Below are 26,617 nucleotides of genomic sequence, written 5' to 3'. Positions count from 1 at the left end.
GTCCTCCCCACAGCAGGCACCAGAGGGCGCCTGTGAGGACCCGAGGCAGGTCTCATTCTCCCTCTGTCCAGATTCCTGGGACAAGGCAGGAGGTACTTCCCTTGCAGGATGCTCCAGCACTCAAGACCTCAGAGCAAGGGCCCTGGTGCCCCCATCCAGCCCAGGACGGAAGGCCTTCCAAAGGAAGCCATGGCAATGGGTCCCATGAGCTCAGATTCCAGTCTGAAGGTGCCAGGATCCAGGCTAGCCATTGGGGGCGAGGCAACACCCCTGGGACCTTCAGGGCCCCTTTGCAGCCCCCACCCATCCCTGTGGCCAGCAACAGGAAATAAGGCAGAGGGGCTGCAGCATTTAGGAACAAGATTTATTCCAATTTAAAACAATCATTTCAGGAGAAAGATATGAAAAGTCAACTTCCATCAGGCGTCTCTGGATTAAGGGGTCAGGGCCCCGACACTGAGCAGAGCCTGCCGCCCACCCACCTGGACAGGACAGCTTCTGCCATGGGTTGGCATCGAGCTAATTGCACCCATCCCCCAGCACATGTGACAATACATGCATTTCAAATGACAAAAGGTTTAAAAACAGCATTTTATATAATATTTTTAAATAGGTTAAGGTTTAAATCGTCTGAAATCAGGACTGTGTAATATACAAGTATTACCCGACAGTGTTCACCCCACCAGCCGCAAGTCCCTGCACTGCCGCCAGGGGCATTGGCACTAAGACGTGTCAGTCTCTCAGGGATTGGGTGCCGGGAATGGCTATACTGCAGGGTGATCCGACACAGTGGGAGGGGCTGGGAGGTTGGCACGTGAGAGAAAGCATTAGGAGGAGTTCATCAGGCTGAAAATCAAAGACACTGACCAACCTTACATGGGACCGGGACCTCTGGCCCCGGCTGGCACTGGCACAAAACTGGTCTTGGATTCCCCCCGGGACACTGGATGGCCCTGCCCTCAGCTCCTGGAGTGGGGCCAGGCCCATGGAGTTCCAGAAGGCCCAGTTAAAGGGGGGAAGGGGGTTTGGGGGCTTTAGCCAGCCTTGGGCTGTGGGATGCTTGGCACACTGCGTCCTAAGAGGAGTTAATTCTCCTGGTGCCTCCCCCACATGCTCTTGCCACCTCTCAAAAGCCCAATCCAGTTCCTTTTTTGTGATCTGGACCCTTGAGAGGTGCTAGGATATCAAGATGCCCACCCTACGAGGACCTCAAGTCCTCACACGGACGGGCCCACCGCCAGCAGCACCACCTGCTTCCCCCACTGAGGAAGAGAACGGGGGTATGTTCAACCCTCTCAAATACACACACGGCACAAAAAGGACCCCTTTGGGAAATCGGCTGAGAAGCTAGGGATCCCCAGCTCATTCTGCCCCAGATGGAGCAGATTACCAGGAATGTGCCATCCCCACTTCTGCCTGTCTTTGGCTGCCCATTGCCCTGAGGCTCTCCTGGCTTTGTCCTGCTGGTGGGATGGGGAGAGGAGGAAGTAGGGGCCAGCCACCCAGGACTGGCTGTTTGGGTGGGTTCGATTTTTGTGTTGTTTCTTTTGCATTTGTTAATGGTCCCAAAAAGGAGCAGCCACACAGACTGCTACTTTAGGGTCCAGGTTTAGTGAGCGGTCCGTTCCCCTTCACTGTGCAAAACAAAACAAACACTGTAGTGTTCAGTCTACATCAGATGAAAAGCCAACTCCCTCCCCTCAAAAGACCAGCCCCCTGCTGTGCCCTCCCTCAGAGTCCCTCTGGGAGGGGGACCTGGGCCAGGCAGCCCATGGCTCTGGCGTGGTGCATGACCATGCCTGGAGGCTGCCCAGGGCCAAGGTGCCAGCTGCTGGGTCCCACGTGACCCTCAGCAGCTCTAGGCAAAGTGCCCCTGCTGCCTGCTGGATTCCCAGGGCTCAGCAAGTGCGTGCAAGGGCGGCCACCACGCCTGGGAACCACCACAGGACTCTCCCTCAACCTCTCTCTGCTTTGTGGGAACAGACCTGAGAATATTCTGAAAAAGTCCCCAGCCCACAGTCATCACTGTTTCCAAACTGGCTACAAAATGGAATGAAAGCAAAAGTGACTCTCATCCAGTGGGTCGTCTCCTGACTCCCAGGCCATGTGGCTCCCCGGCGCTCTCCGGCCTGGGTGGTGAGCACATGACCCTCAGGACACAGGGAGCTCCAAGCAGACCGGATGGCCCTGGAGACACAGCTCAGGGGACCCCTGAGCCCAGGACCAGGCAACCACGGAGACTGAGACAGGGTCCAGAGATATCTTCACTGCAGAGGAGCCCTTATACTTTTTGTTTTTCCTTTAAAATAAAATAAAAAAATGGTTAGGCACTTCCCAGGGTGGGCAACAGGGGGAGCGACCCACCCCCACTTCTTGGAGTCCAGTGAGCAAAAATACAGCACAGTCGTGAAGATGGCAATAACTTAAAAAAGGAAGAAAGAACAGCACAGTCTCCACATCCCCACATCTCCACATCACGGAACCGGGGCCCGCTGGGCGGTCCGTCCACGGTGGCCGAAGGTGCAACCCCGAGGGGCTGGGGTCGGGGCCTAGGAAGGCCTGGAGGCGCTGGGGGCAGGGCACTTGTCTCATCTCTGCTTGTCTCATTTTTCTTTTTTTTCTTTTTCCTTTTTTTTTTTTTTCTAGAAAAAGGCGAGCCACAGTCAAGGCCAGAAAAAGGCAGCCTGTGCCGCTGACAAAAGGTGAGAAGGTGCACGAAGTATATAGAAAGAAAGATGTACATCCCCTGATAACTGTGAAATAAAAACCATTTGTTAAAAATATGAAAAAAAACCAGCTCCTCTGCGGCCACAGCCGCGGTCACGTCGTCACACGGAGGTCGGCCGCGGCCCAGGGTCACACCAGGTTGTACTCCTTCAGGTTGAGCTGCAGGATGGTGTCCTTGACGGCCGCGAAGACGAAGCGGATGTTCTCCGTGTCGGTGGCGCACGTGAAGTGCGAGTAGATGATCTTGTCGCTGTCGGGGTTCAGGTCCACGAACATCTTCAGGATGAACTCCCGGGCGGCCTGCGCGTCCCGCTGGGGCCCTGGGGAGGGAGGCGGGTTAGTGAGGCGGCCCAGACCTGTCGTCCAGGGACAAGGAGCAGGGGGCCAGCCATGGGGCAGCCTATGTGCCTGGGCTGCGGTGTGCCTGAGAGGAGGCGGCTTCTGCGTGTGGGTGTGCACAGTCTGCACAACCCCACACTCATCTCCACCGCTTGGCCCTTGTGTGCACATGGATGCTCCCATCACCTCCAAACAGGGGCCAACCTTCCTTCCAGCCTCACTTCACCAGATTACACTCACAATGCACCACAAATACACACCCGCATCCAAACACGGGCATGCATCCAAACACGTGCACACATGTGCCCAGACCTACATGCATGCCCACATACCCTTGCACATACAAACAGCTGCCACCCCAGCCTGGCTGTCCATCCAACTGTGCACACCCTTGCCCAGAGGATTCTGCCCATGATTTCCGTCCTTCCTATGGTCTGCACCCGCTCTAAGCCTTGGTCCATCATCTCCACTGTCCCTTCCCAGCTAACCTCCTACTCTCCCTCCAACAGAGTTCCTGTCTGCCCCACCAACACCCCCCACCCCCGCCAAGAGGCCCAGGGGACTGAGCTCAGAGCCCAGCACCCTAATCCCTGCCAGCCTCACTCAGGTTTTTAGGGCAGGAGCCAGTGGCCTAGATCACAAGGCCCCACCCATGACGGGTCAGACCAAGCCTGTCACCCCCAACTCAAAGGCTGGGCACTGTGTCTCACGGGCAGGAGCGCTTGGGGAGATGTCCACCCATGATCCCTGCTCTCCTAACCAGCATGGGCACCACCACCTGCCTTAGAGGGAGGGAGTGACCGAGCGCCCTGGGCAGACAGCTACAGCTCACACACAACAGAGTGAGGGTGCCAGAAGCTGGGACGGTTCACACAGGAGCTGTCTGCCTCCATTAGGAGCTCAGCTGTCCAGGGAGGTGGGGATGGTTGTCCTGGGTCACTCTGTATTGGCAGCACCATGCTCCTCCTTATGGCCTGGCCACTGAGCCCACATGAACTTCTCACTCTGCGTGGGCAATCAGGGACAGGCCACTGAAGGGGGACTGGGAGCTGAACATTCCAGCGTGTCCCTCCTATTGCTGTGTACCGTCTGCAGGGCGCCCCCTCCCACAGATGATGCTCTTCCTGGGGACAAGGCCTTTCTGCCATCAAAGGCTTGGGAGGATCCTGGAGGAAGCAATGAGAATGGAGTGCTCTGCCGGCACTAACCATGCTCAGGCCCGAGGGAACCACCTTCCTCCTGTCAGCTGAAGGCACCGAGGCCCAAAGAGGGTGAGGGATGTGCTGGAGCCCCCGGCTCGCCTCCCCGACAGACCCGGTCAGGCTCAGGGCTCTGGACCGTCTCCTGGTTCTGCGGGGGCCACGGAGGGAGGAGGAGGCACAGGGAGGCAAGGATCCCCCGGACTCACCATCAAACTCGGGGAAGTAGTCCACCAGGTGGGAGTACAGGATCTTGTCCTCCAGCAGGTCCTTCTTATTGAGGAAGAGGATGACTGACGAGTTCTGGAACCAGGGGTAGGTGATGATGGTCCGGAACAGGGCTTTGCTCTCCTCCATGCGGTTCTGCAGAAGGAAGGCTCGGAGATCAACGAGGCCTGGGAGCCGCCCTCATCCGGAGCCCTCAGAAAGGCCAGGGGAGCCCCTCACTGCTACCCAGGGCCTCCCTCCCCTTGGCAGTCCAAGCACTGGCAGGGCGTCTCACCTCGTTGTCCGACTCCACCAGGACTTGGTCGTATTCACTAAGGGCCACAAGGAACATGATGGATGTCACATTCTCAAAGCAATGAATCCACTTCCTCCTCTCGGACCTCTGTCCTCCCACATCCACCATCCTGCAGGTGACAGGAGTGCCACAGGGCTCAGTGCTGGGCTCTAAAACAGCACTGCTTCCCCAGCAAGCCCCTCCCACCAGCATGCTCCGTCCGCTATCACATACACCCCAATGCCCACTGAAGCCCCAAGAGCGCACCAGTGCCCATGAGAGCCCCGAGGTTCTCCCGAAACAGACCAGAGGCGAAGAGCCCCCAACGTCCATCAGAGCCACAGGGCCTCTCCATGCCTCCTAAAACCCGTTAGGTCCCTAAGAGTACCCCCAATACATGCTATAGCCATGAGCACCTGTAATATCTGTGGGAACCAGGAGGGCCCCCATAGTCTCCCATATCTGCAGGAGCCATCAGAGCCCCCAGATCCGTGGGAACAGGCCTCACATCTGATTTCTGCCTTAAGAGGAGACCTTGGTCTAAAGTGCCCGGTGGAGCCGAAACTGGTTTGGCTCAATGGATAGTGCGTTGGTCTGTGGATTGAAAAGTCCCAGGTTCGATTCCAGTCAAGGGCATGTACATTGGTTGCGGGCACATCCCCAGCAGGGGGTGTGCAGGAGGAAGCTGGTCGATGTTTCTCTCTCATCGACGTTTCTAGCTCTCTATCCCTCTCCCTTCCTCTCTGTGGAATATATATATATATATATATATATATATATATATATATATAAATTAAGATGTCCTATTTCTTTAAAAAATAAATAAATAAAATAAAATAAAACGCCCGATGAAGCCCTAGCCAGTTTGGCTTAGTGGACGGAGCGTCAGCCTGCAGACTGGACTAAAGGGTCTCAGGTTCGATTCCAGTTAAGGGCATATGCACAGGCTGTGAGCTCGGTCCCCAGTAGGAGCCGTGCAGGAGGAAGCTGATCAATGATTCTCTCTCATAATGGATGTTTCTTTCTCTCTCCCTCTCTCTTCTTCTCTGAAATCAATAAAAATGTATTTAAAAATAAAGTGCCCAGTGGACAGGCAGTGTGTGGGGAGGTGAGGAGTGAACCCAGTGGGACCTGCAATGTGGGCCCACCTTTGGACCCCACATCCCGCTTCTGGAAGCACCCTCCCCTCATTGGTCGTGATGCAGCACTGTCTATAAAACACTAGCCCTAGTCTCGGCCTCCCCCACAGGGAGACTCAGACGAAGGGGCATTCAGTTGACTAACGCGTGTCAGCCACTGCGAGGGAATGAAGGGACAGCTGCAGAGAGCGAAGCTGTATGTCCTGTTACTAGTGAACACAGCAGGCTGCAAAGTTCACTATCCAGCGTGAGAAGCAGGTAAGAAACAAGAGGTCCAGAAACAAAAAGGGGTGTGTGCACGCACACACACACACACACACACACAGGAGGGGGGTGTAGGGGGGAATGGGGACAATGTCTAAGAGACAGCATTATTTAGTTTTGGGGATTTCTTTTATCTGCTGTTAATTCTCACCCGAGGATACTTCTTTACATTGACTTTTAGCTTTTTTGTTAATCCTCACCGGGAATATTTTTCTATTGATTTTTAGAGAAAGTGGAAGAGAGGGGAAGAAACAGAGAGAAACATCAATGTGAGAGACACATGGACTAGTTGCCTCCCATATGTTCAGTTTTGGGCAATCCCAGGGTTAGGGATTGCCCAAAACTGAACCAAGACCCTTCAGTCCATGGGCCAATGCTCTATACAATGAGCCAAACTGACTAGGGCTTCCATTGATTTTTAGAAAGAATGGGAGGGGAAGAGGGAGAGGGAGAGGGAGAGGGAGAGGGGGGGAGAGAGAGAGAGAGAGAGAGAAAGAGAGAGAGAGAGAGAAACATCAATGTGAGCGAGACATTGATGGGTTGCCTCCTGCACAAGTCCCAACTAGGGCCAAAGATGGAACCTGTAACTCAGGTCCACGCTCTTGACCGGGAACTGAACCCATAACCTTCCAGTGCACAGGCCAACGCTTTACCCCTGAGCAACACCAGGGCTGAATTCCCCAGGCTTACAATTGATTTTTAGAGAAAGGAAGGGAGAGTGGAACATCAGTCGCCTGCCTTCTGCATGCCAAGGGACTGAGCCTGCAACCCAGGCATGTGCCCTGGCTGAACTGGCACCTTTTGGTGCACAGACAACGCCCAAACAACGGAGCCACACTGGCCAGAGTCCCTATGTTTTTAAAATAAGGAAAGACTCTATTTTTAAAGAGAAAGACAAAGGCTCTAAAGGAAAGCAGCCCTCAAGCCCCAACCTGAACTGGAAAAGACAGGTATTCCTATAGCTACCTTCCGCCCCCCCCCCCCCCCTGCTCACACACTCTCACACACACACACACACACACACACACACACACACACACACACTGCTGTGTGGAAGGCAGGGCTCAGACAGAAATGGCCCCAGGGGAGGGCGGAGACACAGGCTGCCCAGAGGGGACTCCAACAAGCACAGGTGGACGGCGGACATGCCAGGGTGACTGTGAAGGGCAGGAGGGTGGTGACAGGCCAAGAGCCCTGGTTCAGATGCCAGGCACATGATGGCAGCTGCAGCCAGTCTGGGGAATGCCATCAGGGGCAAAGTGTTTGGGGTCACAGCCTTTCTGGAGCATGAACCTCCCCAGTGCAGCTGGGCTAAAACCGGGGCCCCCAGGGGCCAGGTCTCCACATGAGGTCCACCCTTTGGGACCAGACCCATCTCACACTCAGGCCAATCAGGCCATCATTCGATGACATCTGAGCTCCGATCAGAGCCAGACCATTAGCCTGGCCTGCCTTCTTTGATCATACAACCAGACAACAGTGCGCTGGCTGAGGGCACAGCTGGACAAGAGGTGTGGAAGTGGACAAGAGGGGTCTCCATGAACCCTCAGCTACCCACAGCACCCCTGCTCTGCAGGAACTCTAGACCACCCGCCTACTCCTGCACAAGTCAGCACCCTCCCTCACACCACTGCACTGCAAAGGCCCCACCCACAGGCTGTCTCCCTGAGGCCGCCTCTGGCCAGCCCCAACAGTCCCCGGGGCCTGGCTCACTCTGAAACTGGAGATGGTTACTTATTCATAAATCTATCTCCCATCCTGGATCAGAAGCTCCCTGCGGGCGAAGACCAGGATCTTTGCTGCCCCCACAATGGGGGCTCTGGGTTTGGAAAGGAGCAGCCATCACAGCAGCCTGCAGAACCCCAGCTTCCCCAGAAAGCCCCCCCTCCCCGGACACCAGGACACAGGCACCTGAAGATGATGTTCTCCAGGTCAAACGGGTACTCGATGATGCCGGTGGTGGGCACACGGACCCGCAGCACGTCCTGCTGGGTGGGCAGGTAGCCCGAGGTGGCAATGCGGTCCACATCGGTCAGGTAGCTGCAACAGAGCAGGAACAGGGCTGCTCAGGCCAGGCTGCAAGGGGAGGGGACATCCCAAGCAACCAGGAGGGGCCTGCAGGTCTCACCCGAAACAGCCAGGAATACTCGGGAAAAGATGGAACAAGGCCCCCCCACCCCCACCCTGGGCAGGAAGGAGCAGGTCATTCTCGGTCTCATGGGACACAAAGATGCTGATCAGGGGAAGACTTGGGAGGGACTCTCCTGCTCTAGAAGGAGAAAAGGGACCAGCGCCAGGGCTTCCAAGAGAGGCTGCCGGGCTGGATGGGTGACTTTTCAGAAATAAATTTACTATTTTAGGATCATTTCAGAGCCGCAGAAAAGTTGTAGAGACACAACAGAAATTCCCAGCACACACCCACCTTCCCTACCATGAACATCTTCAATTAATTATTGCATTTGTCACAACCAACCAGTCAATATTCAGTGTCATTAACTGAGTCCACCCTTTCCCCAGGTTGCCTCAGTTTCCCCTGAGGTCCTTTCTCTTTCCCAGGACCTGACAGGACCCCCATGGCCTTCGGGCATGCTCTGGCGGGGCCGGCGGGCAGCCCTCACTCACTATTTGGCGGAGTCGGAGAGCTGGTACTCCCGCCTCCGGTCATAGCACTCCTGGATGCCAGGGTCGTTCCACAGGGTCTTGATGGCGTTGACGTACCGGTGCTCAAATGTCGTCACCTTTTCCACGTCCACTTCCCGGATCAGGAGCGCGTTGGCCTGTGAGGAGAGGAGGGGAAAAGGCCATGGGCTTGCCAAGGGCCTGGACACAAGGGGTGCATCCCTCGTCCCAGGATGTGGCCACACTCAGCACCAGCCAACCAGAGTCAGAACCATAAACTCTAGTTTTGTGTAAACAGGAGGGAGGAAGAACAGGTCTCAAAGCAAACCCGAGACTGGGGCACTTTGGGGCAGGGCCTGCCGGGCCACCATGTCCCCCTATGTAGGAGGGGCTTTCACAGGTCAGGAAGGCAAGTGCCAATCAAGCTGTATTTATAGAAACAGGCTGCAGTTTCATTAATAGAGCATTTCATTAATAGAGATGCTGATGGTCATCTATGGTCCAAGTGTGAACTGGACTCTGAACTGGGCCTTAGCTGGAAGAGATCCTACAAATCGAGACCCAATGGGCCCGAGGCTCCAGCTGGCCCCCAGCCAGGATGGCGGGGAGGGGAGGGGTCCCTGAACACCTGTGAATTGGGATAAAGGTAAGAACACACCTATCAGAGACATATTAGAAATCTGGCTGACTGGCATTCTTAAGCCTAAAAGTAAATTAATTCACTTAAGCCATATTTTGACAGATATGCACTCCATGCCATGCATTAGCCCAAGGAGAACTTCTGGGCGTGTGCGAAGTCTCTGAACACAGATCTATGAAAGCAAAGTCAATTAGGCCTCCAGTGAGAGCCTTGGGCCCACAGCTGGCAGGGCAGCCACTGGGGAGAGCAGGTGTCAGCAAGCACAGGCCCGGGAGAGATGAGAAAAAGTGTGCGAATAAAACTTGTTCACAGCCAAAACCGGTTTGGCTCAGTGGATAGAGCGTCGGTCTGCGGACTGAAGGGTCCCAGGTTCGATTCCGGTCAAGCGCATGTACTTTGGTTGCGGGCACATCCCCAGTAGGGGGTGTGCAGGAGGCAGCTGGTCGATGTTTCTCTCTCATCGACGTTCCTAGCTCTCTATCCCTCTCCCTTCCTCTCTGTGGAAAATCAATAAAATATCTCTTTAAAAAAAAACAACAAAAAAAAACAAACTTGTTCACAGATGTCACAGCACCAGGGTTCACAGGGGACAAAAAATGCGAAGAGCCAAATGTCCATCAATGGGCGAAGGTAACCCATCCATGCACTGGATTATTGTCTGCCAGGCAAAGGAGAAAGCACTGGCACTCACTACAGTATGATGAAGCTTGAAAACAACGCTCAGTGAGAGAAGCCAGAACACAAGGCCACACTATGTGATTCCATGCATGTGACATGCTCAGAGCAGGCACATCCACAGAGATGGGGAGTGGGTTCATGGTTGCCAGAGGCTGGGGAGGGAGATGGAGAGTGACTGCTAATGGGAACAGAGTATCTTTCTTTTTAAAATCCTGATCCAAGGATATGTTTATTGATTTTAGAGAGAGCGGGAGAGAGAGAAACATCGAGGTGAGAGAGAAACTTCTACTGGCTGCCTCTCGTACGTGCTTTGGCTAGGGATTGAACCCACAACCTACGTATGTGCCCTGGCCGATAATTAAACCTACAACTTTTTCGTGTACAGGACATTCCAACCACTGAGCCACCGGCCAGGGCAGGACAGGGCATCTTTTTGGGGAGATGCAAATGTTTTGGAATTAAATAAAGGTAATGGTGCGTGATTCTCTGCGAATGTTAAAAACGAGTTGCACACTTTAAATGGGTGACTTTTGTGGCATATGAATTCCATCTCAACAGAGCTGTTAAAAAACAAAACAAAAACCACACACAGCAACAACAACAAAACAGGAGAGGGAAGCGCCACCTCCCTGGGTTCACCAAGAGGCCAAAGGTGGTGTGTACAGCGCCTGGTAGGACAAGGTCTCCTCTGAGGGACTAGAAACCAGGCGTTCACACCGGGCAGCTAACCTGTCGGCTGGCTTCCCAGTCCATTAGAATGGGGCACTTACAGCGACCTGACAGGGGAACCTGGGGTTCCTCCAGAATGTGTGGCCTCAGCAGTGGCCCCACCATCTCCTTCAGGTGGCACTCCCCACGGCCTACGGCCTCACCTTGTTTTGCTCGTACTTGTACAGGATCTTCAGAGTCTCCATGGCCCGGATCATGGCCTGCATGGCAGTGAAGATGTTCTGGTAGACCAGCTTGGTGAAGCCCCGCTTATCCTCCTCCGAGTAGCCAGCCCCGTGGATGATGCGCATCTGCTTAATGAACGTGCTCTTCCCGCTCTCACCCGTGCCTGCAACATGCAACATTTGCCCCGTGAGACAGAACAGGGGTCCAGACCCACATGCTAACAGCTCACACACTCGCCTTTCCCCTGTGTCCCCTCACTCGGCACACCAGTAGCTGAGTCTCTGGGACACATGCTTCTGGCTCCAAGTGGCTCGCCCATCTTCAGAGGAGACATGGGACACACTTGACCAACAGGCGACCACTCTTTGAAGCACATCCCTGAGATTTGCCTTGGTCATCCTCCCACTTGCACCTGTTGTACACAGGAGGAAACTGAGGTACGGAAAAAGGAAGAATGACATATGCAGGGAGCTGAGCCCCCAGGCCCACAGCAGGCAGGCCCCTCCTCCCAAGTGTCCTGTCAGGTCACAGCGACAGGTGAGTGGCCACCTCACTGGGTATGAGTCAGCAGAGCACCCAAGTTTCACAGGGCTGCATATGAAGATCCGGAATCCCGTACAAGTTACACGTCTCTCCACCAGAGACTGCCACCTCCTTACGAGTCAGGCTTAGTGACCTCTCCTGTGGAGTGCACTCAGCCCTTTCCCAAGCCCACCCTGATCCCTGTCTAATCTGGCAATGTCTGTTGACCTCCCACCGCTCGTCTTCAATGAGTCCCTCTAGAACATCTCCTTTGGGGCAGGAGTTTGGTATCTGCATCTCAGGCCACAGCAGTGAGGACCAAATCGAGTCATAGGAATCGGGATCATCACAAGAAGCTCCTTTCTGATTAGCTCCAAACTTGTAACCCACCCCAATATCAAGCCGTCCTGAAGGCTCTCCCCCACGTGACCACAGCCCTGTGTCCCATGTCCTCCCTGGGTGTCACCTCTCTGCCCTCCATCACCACATCCACTCTTATCTCTGTTCTGGAAACCATGCCAATGGGTGCGTCACCGAACCCGTGTGTCTCATTTCTTCCTCAATAAGCATGCGGAATACAACCACCTTCCTGGGCTTTTCTAGGGTGAGTGCTCTGACCCGCAACCTCAGAGAGGGGCACACTGAGGCTCTGCTGCCTCGACAAATCAGAAAGTCAGGAAAACCATGTGAAAGGGGCCACTCAGCTGGCTGTGTCCTTACCTCAGCCTCAAGATGAGGCCCTGGTCTCAATACACACCATCCAACCAGGAGTCCTCTGTGCCTCCGATCCCTCCAGCCCACTTTTGTACACCCCACATACACACGCATAGGGACAGCAACTGCAGTGGCTTTTAATGTGTTCACAAACTTGCTAGAAGCTGAGGCCTCCCACCTACACCCACATGAGGAAGCCCCTGGAAGGGATTCCTCCAGCCCCTGCTGACTGCTTTACTGCAGACTCCTGAGAGACTCTCAGCTAGAAACCTGAGAATCTTCAGAGATAACAAGTGTTTGCAGTTTTCAGCTACTAAGTTTTGGGGTGATTTTATTTATTTTTTTAAATATATTTTTATTGATTTCAGAAAAGGGAGAGGGAGAGTCAGAAACATCAATGATGAGAGAGAATCATTGATCAGCTGCTTCCTGCATGTCCCCCACTGGGGATCAAGGCTACAACCCTGGCATATGCCTTGATCAGAATCGAACCTGGGACCCTTCAGTCCGCAGGCTGAGGTTCTATCCACTGAGCCAAACCAGCTAGGCCGGGAGTGATTTCACAGCAAGAGAGAACTTCTACATTCTAAGAATGCACTGTCTCAGGCCCTCAATAACACAACACAGGTCCCCTCACAGACAGAACCCCTGAACCCCCTTTTGGGGACTCAGAATATCCCAAACTTGCCGAACGCATCCCTCTAGGCTAGGGGTGTCGAACTCAATCAGAGAAGGGGCCAAAATCTAAAATCCAGCCTAAATCGCGGGCCGAATGGTTTACTGAACAATCATAAACTGACAATGTCATAAACTGACAGCGGAGTGCAGTGATGACAGCGCGGTGCAGGCCACATTGCAAGGCCTGGCCGGCTGGATTTGGCCCGCGGGCCTTGTGTTTGACACATGTGCTCTAGGCTCATCTTTAGCACTTTCTGTGAGTTGACCTGCACCTACCCAGCTCCAGGTGTTTGCCAAAGCTATGCCTCTGTCCATGGTGCCATCTGCTCACAGCCACCTGGGGCCCGGCCTGTGCCCAGAAACCCTGAGCCCAGGCAGCAGCTCCCCTCCCCGGACACTGGGAAGCCATGCCCCTGCCTGTGTGAGGAGGCTCCGCAGGGTCTGTCACCAGCCTCTGTGACAAGCGGCCCATGGCCCCCAGTGATCACTGCCAGCAGCCAGGAAGCCTTCACCAGCATCCGGTAACTGACCACAGACGCTGAGCTCACTCAGGGAAACCCGAGTCACAAATGAGACACATCACAAAGCAGGGACCTTGGCTGTGGCTGCCTTTCTGGTAGTTTAAAAAAAAAAAAAAAAATATATATATATATATATATATATATATATATATATTGATTGATTTCAGAGAGGAAGGAAGGAGAGAAACATCAATGATGAGAATCACTGATTGACTGCCTCATGCATGCCCCCTACTGGGGATCAAGCCCACAACCTAGGCATGTGCCCTTGACCAGAATCGAACCTGGGACCCTTCAGTCCACAGGCTGACACTGAGTCTATTCACTGAGCCAAACCAGCTAGAGCTCTGGTGCTTTTATTAACCAACTCAGGCTTTTTATGGAATAAATAAATATGACTTTGGTTCTGTCATCAAGTAGTAACGACCCCCACACCACCCCCTACCACCCTATCTCAGACAATCACCTCGGCCACGAAATGTACAAGAGGCCAAGGCTCACTTGCCCAAACCCACCTGAGTCCCAGAGGCAGGAGGGGCGTGGTCTGTGCACGGGCATCAGGTCCCGGCTGGACCCTCGCTGCCCCTCCTTCACACACACCGCAGGAAGGGGCAAGTGGTGTGGTAGGAACGTGACTCCTTTTTTTCTTTTTCTTTTTTAATACATATTTTATTAATTTTTTACAGAGAGGAAGGGAGAGGGATAGAGAGAAACATCGGTGAGAGAGAATCATTGATCGGCTGTCTCTTGCACACCCCCACTGGAGATGTGCCCACAACCAAGGAACATGCCCTTGACCGGAACCGAACCTGGGACCTTCCAGTCTATAGGCCGACGTTCTATCCCTGAGCCAATGCAACCTCAGGATTGGTCTTGGCAGGAATGTGATTTCTAATACATTTTCCTCTTGGCCAGGGCCCCCGCTTGGTATTGCTGACAGGTCATTCTCCGTGGGGGAAGCTCGTCCTGGGCATTGTAGGGTGTTAAGCAGCATCCCTGGCTCCACTCAGTGTCAGGAGCACCCCGAGCAGTGACAACCACAGATGTCCCTAGATACCACCCATGTAGTGTAGGGAGGGGATTAGTCCCATTTTTGACAAAATGCTATTACACAAAGGTAACTGCCTTGCTGGTCTGTCTGAAAGGCTCTCTCACTGGAAACAGTCAAACAGGTGCAAGAATTAAAGCCAAACACCGGATGTAGCCCCACAGGTCAGCCTGAAGCCGAGCCGGGCAGGTCCCACGCTTAGTCCACAAGGCCCTCATGCTGCCAACACCTCAACTACAGAAGGAACAGTAGCCTGGGCTTTCACATGAGGATGCTAGGAGGACAAGTGAAGAGTCTGAAAACCAGATCACTGCTCAAATGAGAAAGGAACTGGCCTCACACTGGCTTTTTTTTAAATGGAGGCAAAAATGACAACGAGAGCCCCCCAGAGAGCTCCCCAGAGGCAGTACAGGCACACTGGGTATGTATGTGTGTGTGTGTCAGTCATACATACATACATACATACACACATGCAGTCTATGTAGTAAATCAGCATGTGACACTGTTTGGGCCCCAGGAGAGGAAGGGAGATGCGAGGGGAGTGTCTGTGGGGAGGGGTCCTGAATGTCACCTCAGGATTGGCGAGAAGCCGCCAACCCCTGGAGACATCAGGGGTCCTGGGAGAAACGTGTGCCGAAGGTCATCAAACTCCTGTGGTCATCCAGTCTGCAAGCTCCCCCATGCTACAGACAGCAGCCGTGATCACCTCCAGAAGAGGCAAAAACACACAAAAAAGCACAAGTACATGAGGTATTGGAGCTGTTAACTCGCCTAATCTTGGCAATTGTTCACAATACATACCTGCTTCAAATCATCATGCTGTACACCTTAAACTTACATGTTACTTATGAATTGTGTCTCAGTAAAACTAGGAGGAAAAGCAAGAGATACCCCAAGGGTAAGGACTATGATGTGGAATGGTCAGTGTGGCATCAGTTTTCAAGTAAAAACAGAAAAAGGACGGTGGCAGCTACAGAGATGGAAGGTCCATTGAAGAGGGCAACATGTGCTTCGTATTATTAGTGATCTGAGCCAACAGAGACTGAGTGGGGAGAGCCAGTGCCAGCTCTGAGTAAGCCTCAAAGCCAGAAGCAGTGGCAGGGAGCAGGAGCCAGCAGGGCCCTCTGCCCTGGAACAGGCCAGGTCCAGCTGGCCTGAGAGGTACTCTGCCACTGATATGCCCAGGGGGGAGAGAGGGACAGACTCTGGGCCACACAGTGCCAGCCAAAGTAACCTGTTTCAGATGCTCTGGCTGTGGCCTTCATTTTGAGCTGCCCTGTCTCCTGGCCAACCAGCTACTGCCACATCCTGTCAGCACATGTCACTTGTGACAGAATCTCTGACCCGAGTATCCCCCACATTCCTGACCCAATATCGACCTGCCCAGAGAAGTCTCATGCCACTCACCCAGTCTACTGCAGACTCCCCCAGGGTCCTGGTCAGCGCCGCCCTCCTGGCCTCCAACTCATCCTGCCCAGTTATGCTCCCCCTGGGAGATCTTGTCACATAAAAATGTGCAAGACACCAATGATCAGACCTCATTCTGTCCACGTGAACTGGTCCACAGCACCCAATGTACCCCCAACTACAAAGTGGGTAGCTGCTCTGAACTCACACACAGTATTCCAGGAAGCTTTCTTTATTCATAACAGATTCATGCACGGGGCGGGGTGGGGGGGTGGGGGTGGGGGGACTTCCAGCATGGCCAACGCCCTCTCGCAATCCAGGACCCCTGGGAGGAGATGTAGCAGTGCACCAAGTGGCAGGCGGCCAGGGAGAAGTCCAAGCGGGGGTCGGCCTGTGCCACTCGCCCGGCTGTGCCTGCTCAGTGTGCTTCCGCGGAGTCAGGAGAGGCTCCCCCCCCACAGCTGAGCTCACCTGCTGTAAGCCCAGCTTCTGGCTGAGCACACTAACCACCAGGGGGCAGCTCCTACATTAAGCGTCTGCCCCCTGCTGGTCAGCACGCATCATAATGACTGATTGACCGATTGTTCCAGTCATTGGTCGTAAAGGTCACTTAGGCTTTTATATATATATATATATATATATATATATATATATATATATATATATATATATATATAAAATCTCCAAAGAGTGGCATTGGTCCCGATGTTCTTCACCCAGTAGGTGGTGACAAACTGTAGCCCACCTGTACCATAGACACTACTCAGCAATGAAAAGGAAGCCCCATGGACATACCCAACAGCTGATGGGCTCCACAGAATTATGCCAAGTGGGGAAAAACTCAACCCCAGGAGACTATATGTCTTCTGATCCCGTATAAACTTAAAATAGATAAAAGACTTAAATGTAAGCCATGAGACCATAAAAATCCTAGAAGAAACCATAGGCAGCAAAACCTCAGGCATCTGTCGTATCAATATGTTAAAGGATACATCTCCTAGGGCAAAGGAAACCAAGGAGAAAATAAACAAATGGGACTATGTCAAAATAAGAACCTTCTGCAGAGCAAATGAAACCATCAACAAAATGAAAAGGGAGCCGAAACCGGTTTGGCTCAGTGGATAGAGCGTCGGCCTGCAGACTGGGGGGTCCCGGGTTCGATTCCAGTCAAGGGCATGTACCTTGGTTGCGGGCACATCCCCAGTGGGGGGTGTGCAGGAGGCAGCTGATTGATGATTCTCTCTCATCAATGTTTCTGACTCTCTACCCCTCTCTCTTCCTCTCTGTGAAAAATCAATAAAATATAAATTTAAAAAAAAATGAAAAGGGAGCCCACTGTATGGGAGAACATATTTGGCAAAGATACATCTGATAAAGGTTTAATATCCAAAATATGTAAGGAACTTATACAGCTTAACAAAAGGGAGATAAACAATCCAATTAAAAAATGGGCAAAGGACCTAAATAGACATTTCTCCAAAGAGGATATATAGATGGCCAAGAGACATATGAAAAAATGCTCAAGCCCTGGCTGGTTTGGCTCAGGGGATAGAGCGTTGGCCTGGGCACTATAGGCTCCTAGGTTCAACTCCAGTCATGCCCAGGTTTCAGGCTCAATCTCCAGTAGGGGGCATGCAGGAGGCAGCCAATAAATGATTCTTTCTCATCATGGATGTTTCTCTCTCTCTCTCCCTTGCCCTTCCTCTTTGAAATCAATAAAAATATATCTTTAAAAAATGCTCAAAGTCACTGATCATGAGGAAGATGCAAATTAAAATGACAATGAGGTATCACTTCACACCTGTCAAAATGGCTACCATCAACAAATCAAAAAATGACAAGGATGGGAGAAAAGAAACCCTAGTACACTGCTTGGTGGGAATGCAGACTGTGGCAACCATTATTGAAAACAGTATGGAGTTTCCTCAAAAATTAAATATGAAACTGCATTTGACCCAGTGATCCCACTTCTAGGAATATATCCTAAAAGACCCGAAATTTCAATCAGAAAGAATGTATGTATCCCTATGTTCATAGCAGCACAATTTATAGTAGCTAAGATCTGGAAACAGCCCAATTGTTCATCAGTAGATGAGTGGATTAAAAAAAAAAAGTTGTGGTACACACACCATGAAATACTATACAGCAGTAAAAAAGAAGGATCTCTTCCCCTTTGAGACAGCATGGAGGGAGGGACCTGGAGAGTATTATGTTAAGCGAAATAAGCCAGTCAGAGGAAAACAGTATCACATGATCTCACTCATACAGAATCTAATGAACAAAACAGATGGCAAAGACTGTGGAATCTCAGAGAGAAGGCAGGAGAGGGTGGGTGGGTGGGAGATCAACTGAAGAACTTGCATGCATGTGTGTGTGTGTGTGTGTGTGTGTGTGTGTGTGTATATATATATATATATATATATATATATATATATATAAATATATGCAAAACCATGGATAAGGCAACAGGGTGATGATGGCCTGGGGCAGGGGGTGGAGGTGGGTTAAAAGAGGTCTAACTATAGAGATGGATGGATGGTTGGATGGATGGATGGATGGATTGGTGGATGGGTGGATGGATGGGTGGGTGGATGAATGGGTGGGTGGATGGGTGAGTGGGTGGATGGGTGGGTGGGTGGGTGGATGGATGGGTGGATGGATGGGTGGGTGGATGGGTGAGTGGGTGGGTGGATGGGTGGATGGATGGGTGGGTGGATGAATGGGTGGATGGATGGATGGGTGGATGGATGGGTGGGTGGATGAATGGGTGGGTGGATGGGTGGGTGGGTGGATGGATGGGTGGATGGATGGGTGGGTGGATGGGTGAGTGGGTGGATGGATGGGTGGATGGATGGGTGGGTGGATGAATGGGTGGATGGATGGATGGGTGGATGGATGGGTGGGTGGATGGATGCCAGGAAGGGCAGGGGCATGGGTAGAAAAGAGTCATATGAGGTTCCCTGTGGTGCTAGAAGTGTAAAGGCCCTGATGGCAGATGTGGATTCAGGTGCTTGCACAGGTAATGACACGGTGGGGAAGTGATGCATGTGTACACCTCCTGAAGGAAGCTGAGTAGCTCCAGGTCCTGGCTGCGGTTGGACCTCAAGTTTATGTCCATGAATCCCTTTGCACCGCCTACCCATAGGTTTTTGGTAACAGGACCAGCCCCATGTTTTGAGAGGAAGTCTGCCTGCAGCTGTGTGCCAGAGTTCCTACCACTATTAAATACAAATCACCTCATGGGCCCATCCCTCCAACCCTACTGAGCTCCTGGCACGGAAACCCAAATTCACGGTTTCCAAGAAATACCCAGCACCCGACACACCAGCTGTTCTTTCCAGAGTGTCCTTGCTGTTCACTCTGTATCTGTAAGGTCCCCGTTTTCAGCACGCTGAGGACCAGCTCCCCATCGGAGGTCTGCCTGCAGCCTCCTGCCTGTCAGCCCCCTCACAGGCCTGCAGGTCACCCCCTACGCACACTTAGTCCTGCGCCATCAGGAGGATAGTCTGAGTGCTGCCTCGGCTGAGACTAGAGAAGAGGAAGGAAAACAAGCCCCTCTGTGATGGGTGGAGGCTGCCACCCTGCTTTCACTGACTGGCGGAGAACTCGGGTGGTAGATTGGATTGAAGGAAATCAGTCTGAGCCTTGAGCCCAGGCAAACACCTCCAAATGTGGGAGAGAAAAGGGGTTCAGCCCCCTGCCGGCCACAACCTGAAGAGCAGGAAGGTTGACACTTATCTGATATCACTGACGCACTGAGTATGCTGTTACCCACTACCCCAGGGGCAGGTGGCCGCAGTCCAGCAATAGAACCAACCCAAGTGTTAGATCAGAAGCTGGGGTTTGGGGCTGGCACTGGGCTGTCCACCACTCTGGGATGTGAGCAGTGAAGCCAGGAACCCACAGGGTCCCAGGGAGGCCCAGGCATAGCACTGCGGGGGACCTGGAAACACTGCCTGGAAATACAACATGGACCTCGAGCTGTGACAACAGCTCCAGAATCAAAGAGGGTGCGACCTTATTCAGAGAGACTCAGAAAACACAAAATCCTCGAGCAGCTAAGGAAAGCTACTACACACTCCTCTCACCCCCACTTAGTCATTCGGCGATACAATTATCATCCCACCTCCCACTGGACAGGTGAGGGATCAAAGGCACAGAGAGGTAAGTGGCTTTGCTGAGATCACAGAGCTGGTAACTATGGGAACTCAAAAGACTTGGGTCTTCTTGCTTCACAACCACAGCGTCTCCCCCATCCCCAGACTTCCATGTCTCCTGTTCCACCGCCGCCGCCACAGGGAAGTGAGAAAACGTAAGTGCACTGGGGGAAGTGCTCCTTGGCCAGAGAGAGAACCAGTGGCACCTGCACTGATAAGAGGCAGGAAGGAGGACAGAAAGTGTGAACCTCTGGACTCATCTTATCTCTGCGCCAAGGCAAGGTCAGTGGAGCTGACTTCTGCCCAGGAGCCTCCAAGGTGCGACACCTTTGGTCAATGCTGCCTGCTGTAACTGAGGCCACCGTGCAATAGCCCAGCAGCACTGGCCATCCCAACCATTTTGCTGGGTGTCTTGTGAGCCCCCATTTTTATCCCCACCTGCTGGGCCTTCTCACAGCCTTTTCTGAAGCCTCTGAAGGTCAGTGGGCCTGGCATGAGCCCCCAGTTCCATTCATCCCTGCCATCTAGCCCAACTAGATGTGGGTGCATGGGCAGAGTTCAGGAACTGGAGAACAGGGCCGGATGGACCCGCCCGCCCACCCAGCCCAGCTACAGACATCCCCATCCACTCAGAAGAGAGGAAAGATGGGAACTTGTCTCCTGTCCATACTCCCCGTCCCACTCCCTGGTCTCCCTGAGGGGTCCGACCTGTCAACTCTAATCCCTTCCAACTCTATGTCTCCACATCCCCTATCCCAATCGAGGTCCACAGCAAACTAACATGACATCCAAAAAGCATTTTCTACCGTCTCAACTGGAGCTGCTCCTTCTAAGGTGCTTACAGTGCACCCACCTCACACAGAACCAATCAGGGGCTGCGGACAGGAAAAGTGCCAGCCCTAGCCAGTTTGGCTCAGTGGATAGAGCGTCAGCCTGCAGACTGAATGGTCCTGGTTTCGATTCTGGTCAAGGGCACGCACCTCCATTGCAGGCTTGATCCCCGGCCAGTTGGGGCACAAGCTGGGGCGCAGGAGAGAAGCAACCATCGATGTGGCTCTCTCACACCAATGTTTCTCTCTCTCTTCCCCTCCCTTCTACTCTCTCTAAAAATCAATGGAAAAATATCCTCCTGTGAGAATGAGAAAAAAAAAAAAAAGAAAGAAAGAAAGAAAAAGTACCCTAATGGCCAAATCATGACAGCCGAGCTCTGGGACCCAATTTTGGGGGCCCTGCTGTGAGAGAGAGGGAGTTGACAGGCCTAGGGCACAGGAACTATGAACATTCCCTCCCACAAGCCAGCCACCTGAGGTATGGAATCCGTTCTCTGAGCATCGTGAGTTACACCAAAACCCGGGTTCCCAAAGCCCAGAATCCCATCCACTGCTCACAGACACCAGGGAGCAGGCCACCAAGGCTGACATTGATCAGGCTGCAGCTGCAAGCTGGGAAAGGGGTGCCTTGGGACCAGAGATGGGACCACTCCTCCCTCTGCTCTCCAGCTCTATCCACCCTCATGGCCCGGAGTCCCAGACCAGAGGCACCCCCCCCCCCCAGGGCCAGGACAGAGGAGAGACAAAAGCAGTCCTCTGGCAGAGGCCCTCGTGTAAGCTATGTCTGGTGTCCTAACACCGGGGCCACAGGCGGTAGTAACTACAACGCGCTGTGGGGCTGCACCTAGGAAGGCTCCACCACAAGAAGCAGAAAGTGAAACCTCCTGTGGTTAAATGTCTGAGGCTGAGCACTTCCTCCAGTCTCACCGCAGTGACCGGCACAGCTCGGCACACACAGAGCCCAGACCGGAAGCACAGCCGTCTGTGCCAGCTCTGGCCCCAGAGCCTGGTGACACACCTGGTGAGGCCATGCTCCGAAGGCCTGCAACACTAACTGTCCTTTGTGGGGAGTCAGCCCTGTAGGCCCCATGGGACCAGGCTCTGGGTGTCTTCCTGGGACTTGCAAGGAAACAGAGGACAGAGGGGTCCAAGGGCCGTCTTGGCTCCTGAGGCACTTCCAGGGACTGCACCCGGAAAGCAAACCCTCTTAGCCAAAAACATTTCATTTCAAGCACAGTAAGACTCCTCGGGTGCATGGAGGTCCTTCCACAGCCCCAGGGGAAATCCAGGGACAGACAGGCCATCCATGGTGCTTCCTGCTCTCTCGATCTGCAGGGGACCTGGCCAGGCCTCTCTGCCAGGAGCCAGTGACCACGCTCCGTGCTGCACCTCAAAGCACTGGGAGGCGCGCCCTTCCCGCTGGAGCCACCACACCCCATGCCAGATTCCGAGCCTTTTCACCGCCCTGCGGGGCCCGGAGCTGGCCAACAGGAAGCCTGCGGAACTGACCGCCCTGCTTTATTTAGAAATCCCTGGAGCCACTGGGCTCGGCCGGGCAGGCTGCTGGGCCTCTGGGCCTCTGAAACGGGGCTCCCAAGAAAGGTCTTACGTTTCAAATGGGAAACTTGCCTCGAGGGACAGATAAGGGACCCCCTCAGTGGTTTTCTATCAAATGACAGAAGCCAGTGGGCCCGCCTGGGATCCCTGCCCCAGAGCTCCTTCTGGCCTCAGGGTTCTGGTCCACAGGAGAGGAGAGTGATGCATGCTGTCGGGGCCTGCAGCACAGGCATACGCGGCATCCTATTCCCAACAACAGACAGAATATTAACAAGGACTCTGCCTGGAACACCATAGATATGACATTGAAGACCTGTATCCATACATTCACATGTATACTGAGTGTTGAGTGCACACATACATGCACACACACAGCTTTGGACTCTACAAACAAAAATGCCCACTTTTTAAGCACTCACAAAACATTTGACAAAATAATCTACACTAATACACTAGCTCTGCAACACACATTTTATACTGTTACCACGGGGCAGGGGCTCTCAAACAGAGGTAGTCCTGCCCCCACAAAGTATACCAGGCCATGTCTGGGGACATCTGTGGTTGTCAGACTGGGAGTGCTGGCATAAAGTGGGTGGGGCCAGAGATGCTGCTCAGCTCCCCACGGTGCCCAGGATGGCCCCCTACGGAGACTGACCTGGCCCCAATATCCCATGCCAAGGGGGAGACCTGCTGTATGAAAAAGAGAAGCCTCTTTGAGATTTAAAAAGGAGCTATGGAGGGAGCACTGGGGTCAGAGCCCAAGAGGTTCCCCCAGCCCAAGGGTCAGAGTCCAGCTCTAGGAGCTCCCCAGGCAGGTCATTCTTGCCACCAGGATGGGACATTAAAACCCCCACCAGGCAGAGCGGTCCCTTAGATCACATGAATGCAGAACTAAGGAGATAGGGGGCCCACCTGGTGAAGCGGGCAAGGGCTTCTCCAGTGACAGTAATTTGCTCCACCTGGTTCCAAGCCCAGGTGCCAAAGCAGACACCACCAGAACCTCACAAAACAAGACCCCACACACAGGGATGCCACAGGGATATGGAAGCTGGCACTCCACTCTGAGCAGCTAAGGGGTGGAAGCCCTCAGCCCAGACTGTAGCTGGAAAGCTCAGTCTGCCCCTGCAAAATGGGGACAGTCCCTAGCCAGTGGCTGGCTTGTGGGGATGGGGGCTAAAATGAGTCCTACAAGCAGTTGGGTACCAGGCAAAGGGTACTCAGTAAGAATGCCCTCCCTGCACCTCATCAAAGTCTTCCCAGCAAGGGGCATTCGATCTAAAAGGACAGGCTGCCTGGTAGTAAGTGTTCCCAGGGTTCCCAAAAAGGTCCCAGGCCCAAAGCCTGCAGGATCACTGGGTAAGGAGGGCCTCAGGGTTAGTCCTCACCCCACACATCTCCTGGGCCTCTGCCCTGCACTGATAATGATCCTCCTCATGTCAGAACCCTTCACCTTGGACCTGAGAGCTCACATCACCCTCAGTGTCTTATCTGACCTCCATGCTTGGGACGTGACCTCAAGAAACAGGTGCCTGCCGAAACCGGTTTGGCTCAATGGATAGAGCGTCGGCTTGGGGACTGAAGGGTCCCGGGTTCGATTCAGGTCAAAGGCACATAACTTGGTTGCGGGCACATCCCCAGTAGGGGGTGTGCAAGAGGCGGCTGATCGATGACTCTCTCTCATCGATGTTTCTAACTCTCTCTCTCTCTCCCTTGCTCTCTGTACAAAATCAATAAAATATATTAAAAAAAAAAAAAAAAGAAGAAGAAAGAAACAGGTGCCTGATCCCCCACTGTGCTGGCTGGGTGCCCTCAGGAGAGAAGGGGTGGGACTACAGACACAGGTGCCCCTGCAACTGCCTCCCCCACGACTTCTGGTGGACATTGGCCAATTCCAGACCCGTTGCAGGGCTCCTGGGGAGCCAGGGAGAACGCAGAGGCACACCAAGGCTGCAGGAGCATAGGCTGCTGACTTGTGGCCTTGACCCCCCACATCAATGCGAAGCCTGGACAGACTCGGGATAGGCTGCAGGGCACCTGGAGACTTACACAGGCCCCAATCAAGGCCAGCTGATGATAATGCTGAGACACTTCTAATTTATAACGACCCCCCCCCCTTTTTAAATAAACTCTACTGCCCACTGCAAAAGCCACCTCCACAAAGTCCTCCCAAGTGCCACTCGGATACCATTGCAAGTTTCTGTCCAACTTTAAGGTTACTCTCTGCCTGTCTTTTCTCAGAGATAGCCTACTTTATGGTCTTTAGGTAAATCAGAATATACATTTGGAAAAAATAAGCAGAGAAGGTATTTCATAAAAGGGAGGACCCTGCAGATGGGAGATGCAGTGCATTCCAGGCAGACCAGCTGCCTCTCGAAGGGCCACCAATGCCTCTCTTCACCGTCAGGAGCCCCACACCCCTCTAAACCCGCCCCCTTCTCCCGCCCTGGCCCATCAAAACCACCTCTAGGCAGCTTGCAAGCTTTCCCAACTTTCCCTGCAGTCCAGGAATGAAATGGAAGCAGGACTCACAAAGGGCAGGGCCCAGGTTTCTGTTTTGTAAATGACCTTCTTGCCTTTGACGGCAGAGGTAAGTCCTTCAACAGCCCTTATTTGGGGTGACAACACTTTGCTGACAGCTGGGCCAACTCACTCCCTGCAACAGGTGTGCCCTGGGGAGACAGGATCGGGGAACAGGAATCTTCCCGTGAGGAGGAGGAGGACCCAGGAGAACCGGCCCCCACCAAGGCAGAAGTTAGAGACTGGGGGCGGTGGACGAGTCCCCAGTTCTGAAAACCTGCAAAGGCTCCACCTGCCCCCAGCCTCCAGCAGAAACAGAAACCTCCAGAAGAAAAGAAAGGCTGTCGCCCATGGTGTGTGTACCCCTTTCCCTCAGGGGGCAGGGAGGAGCAGAAATGGCTTAAGGAATGGGGGCAGGTGGGGGACAGGCCCCGAGTGTAGGGACCAGGGCTCCACTTGGTGGGAAGGGTCTGAGATGGGATCTTGGGAGGTGAGGGGCGCGCCTGTGGATTACAGTCCAAAGGTCTAGGCCTGAACAGAGACGCTGGGGACAGCTCGTGGACCCTCGGTAGGGTAGAAACAGACGGCCAGCCCGATGCAGGAAGGGGGCTCATCTCTTGAGAAGGGGCAGAGGACAGGCCTTCCAGGACAACAAAGTAGGGCAGACCCAGCAGAGATCAGGGACCCCCTGGCTGGCCCTGAGGACCCTGGATACGGATGTGGACAGCAAAGGCAGGAGGTGACTCCTAGAAACTCGGCATGGGCCATAGAGACAGGGGCTGGCTCTGAAGAAACGGGGCCTCCTGTGGACAGCACAGGCAGGGGCGCACCCCGCAGTACAGCCGGGGACAGACCCCGAAAACCAGGGTCCCCCGCCAATGCACAACACAGGCAGGGGATGAGCCCCAGGCCGCGGATGCCGCCGTGGACAACACGGGCCCTGACTCCGAGGCCCAACCCCGCACCGCGGGCTGCACAGGCAGAAGCTGGCCCCCAGGCCCCAGGACGCCTGCGTGGACGGCACGGCCGGGCTGACCCCCAGGCCCCCGGCCCGGCGCGGACGGCAAGGCGGCGGCGGCCCCGCCCGGCCGCACGCGCACCGCCGCCGCGGACCCCGCAGGCCCGGCCGCACTCACCGAGCAGCAGCAGCTTGAGCTCGCGACGGGCGTCGCGCTTATCCCTCCGCAGCTGCTTCTCGATCTCGGCGTTGATCCTCTTGGACTCCTTCACCTCATCGCTGAGGCAACACGCCATCATGGACTCCAGAGTCATCGTCCCGGCCCCGGCCGCCCGCCGGCCACCCCCGCCGCCGCCCCCCGGCCCGGCCCGGCCCTCGCCTGGAGCCGCCCCGGCCGCGCCCGCCTGGCCTTCGGCGCTAGGCCCCCGGGACGGCCGGTCTGCTCGGCTGCCTGCGAACGCCGGTCCCGCTCGGCCACGCACTCCTGCCCTGCCGCCCTGCCGCCCCGAGCCCGCGTCGCCGCCGCTACCGCCGCCGCCGCCAACCGCAGCCGCTGCGACCAAGCGACAGCGCCGCACAACCTAACGCGCGAGGGCCCAGAGCCGACGGGCATGCGGCTCGGCCAATGGGAGGGGGCGGCGGCCTGCGCGCCCTCTGGAAGGGCGGGCCTAGCGGTCCAGGTGGGCGGGGTGGGGCGGGGCGAAGCG

The 26,617-nt window shown here is 54.2% G+C and overlaps 1 protein-coding gene across 1 annotated transcript; it reads right to left on the bottom strand.

The window, feature by feature from the left end:
* Positions 1 to 350: 350 nt before the first annotated feature.
* Positions 351 to 26,503, bottom strand: GNA11 (G protein subunit alpha 11). Its single transcript, XM_084883553.1, has 7 exons — positions 26,089 to 26,503; positions 10,980 to 11,164; positions 8,793 to 8,947; positions 8,082 to 8,210; positions 4,768 to 4,897; positions 4,475 to 4,628; positions 351 to 3,047 (listed from the first exon to the last, which is right to left on the bottom strand). Exons 1-7 carry the CDS (start codon positions 26,222 to 26,224, stop codon positions 2,857 to 2,859), a joined length of 1,080 nt encoding a protein of 359 aa, XP_084739679.1. The 5' UTR covers positions 26,225 to 26,503; the 3' UTR covers positions 351 to 2,856.
* Between the last annotated feature and the right edge of the window lie 114 nt (positions 26,504 to 26,617).

The sequence above is a fragment of the Pipistrellus hanaki genome, assembly GCF_964339955.1.
Source record: "Pipistrellus hanaki genome assembly, chromosome: 5".
NCBI lineage: Eukaryota > Metazoa > Chordata > Mammalia > Chiroptera > Vespertilionidae > Pipistrellus > Pipistrellus hanaki.
This window is presented reverse-complemented; position numbering and strand designations above follow the sequence as displayed.

Bases quoted from the DNA above. Each gene is read 5' to 3' on its own strand.
- GNA11 (XM_084883553.1), bottom strand. From the start codon at position 26,224: ATGACTCTGGAGTCCATGATGGCGTGTTGCCTCAGCGATGAGGTGAAG. The intron at 4,629-4,767 runs GTGAGACGCCCT...TTCCTTCTGCAG, and splicing joins TGGTGGAGTCGGACAACGAG to AACCGCATGGAGGAGAGCAA. The intron at 3,048-4,474 runs GTGAGTCCGGGG...CTCCCTCCCCAG, and splicing joins CTACTTCCCCGAGTTTGATG to GGCCCCAGCGGGACGCGCAG.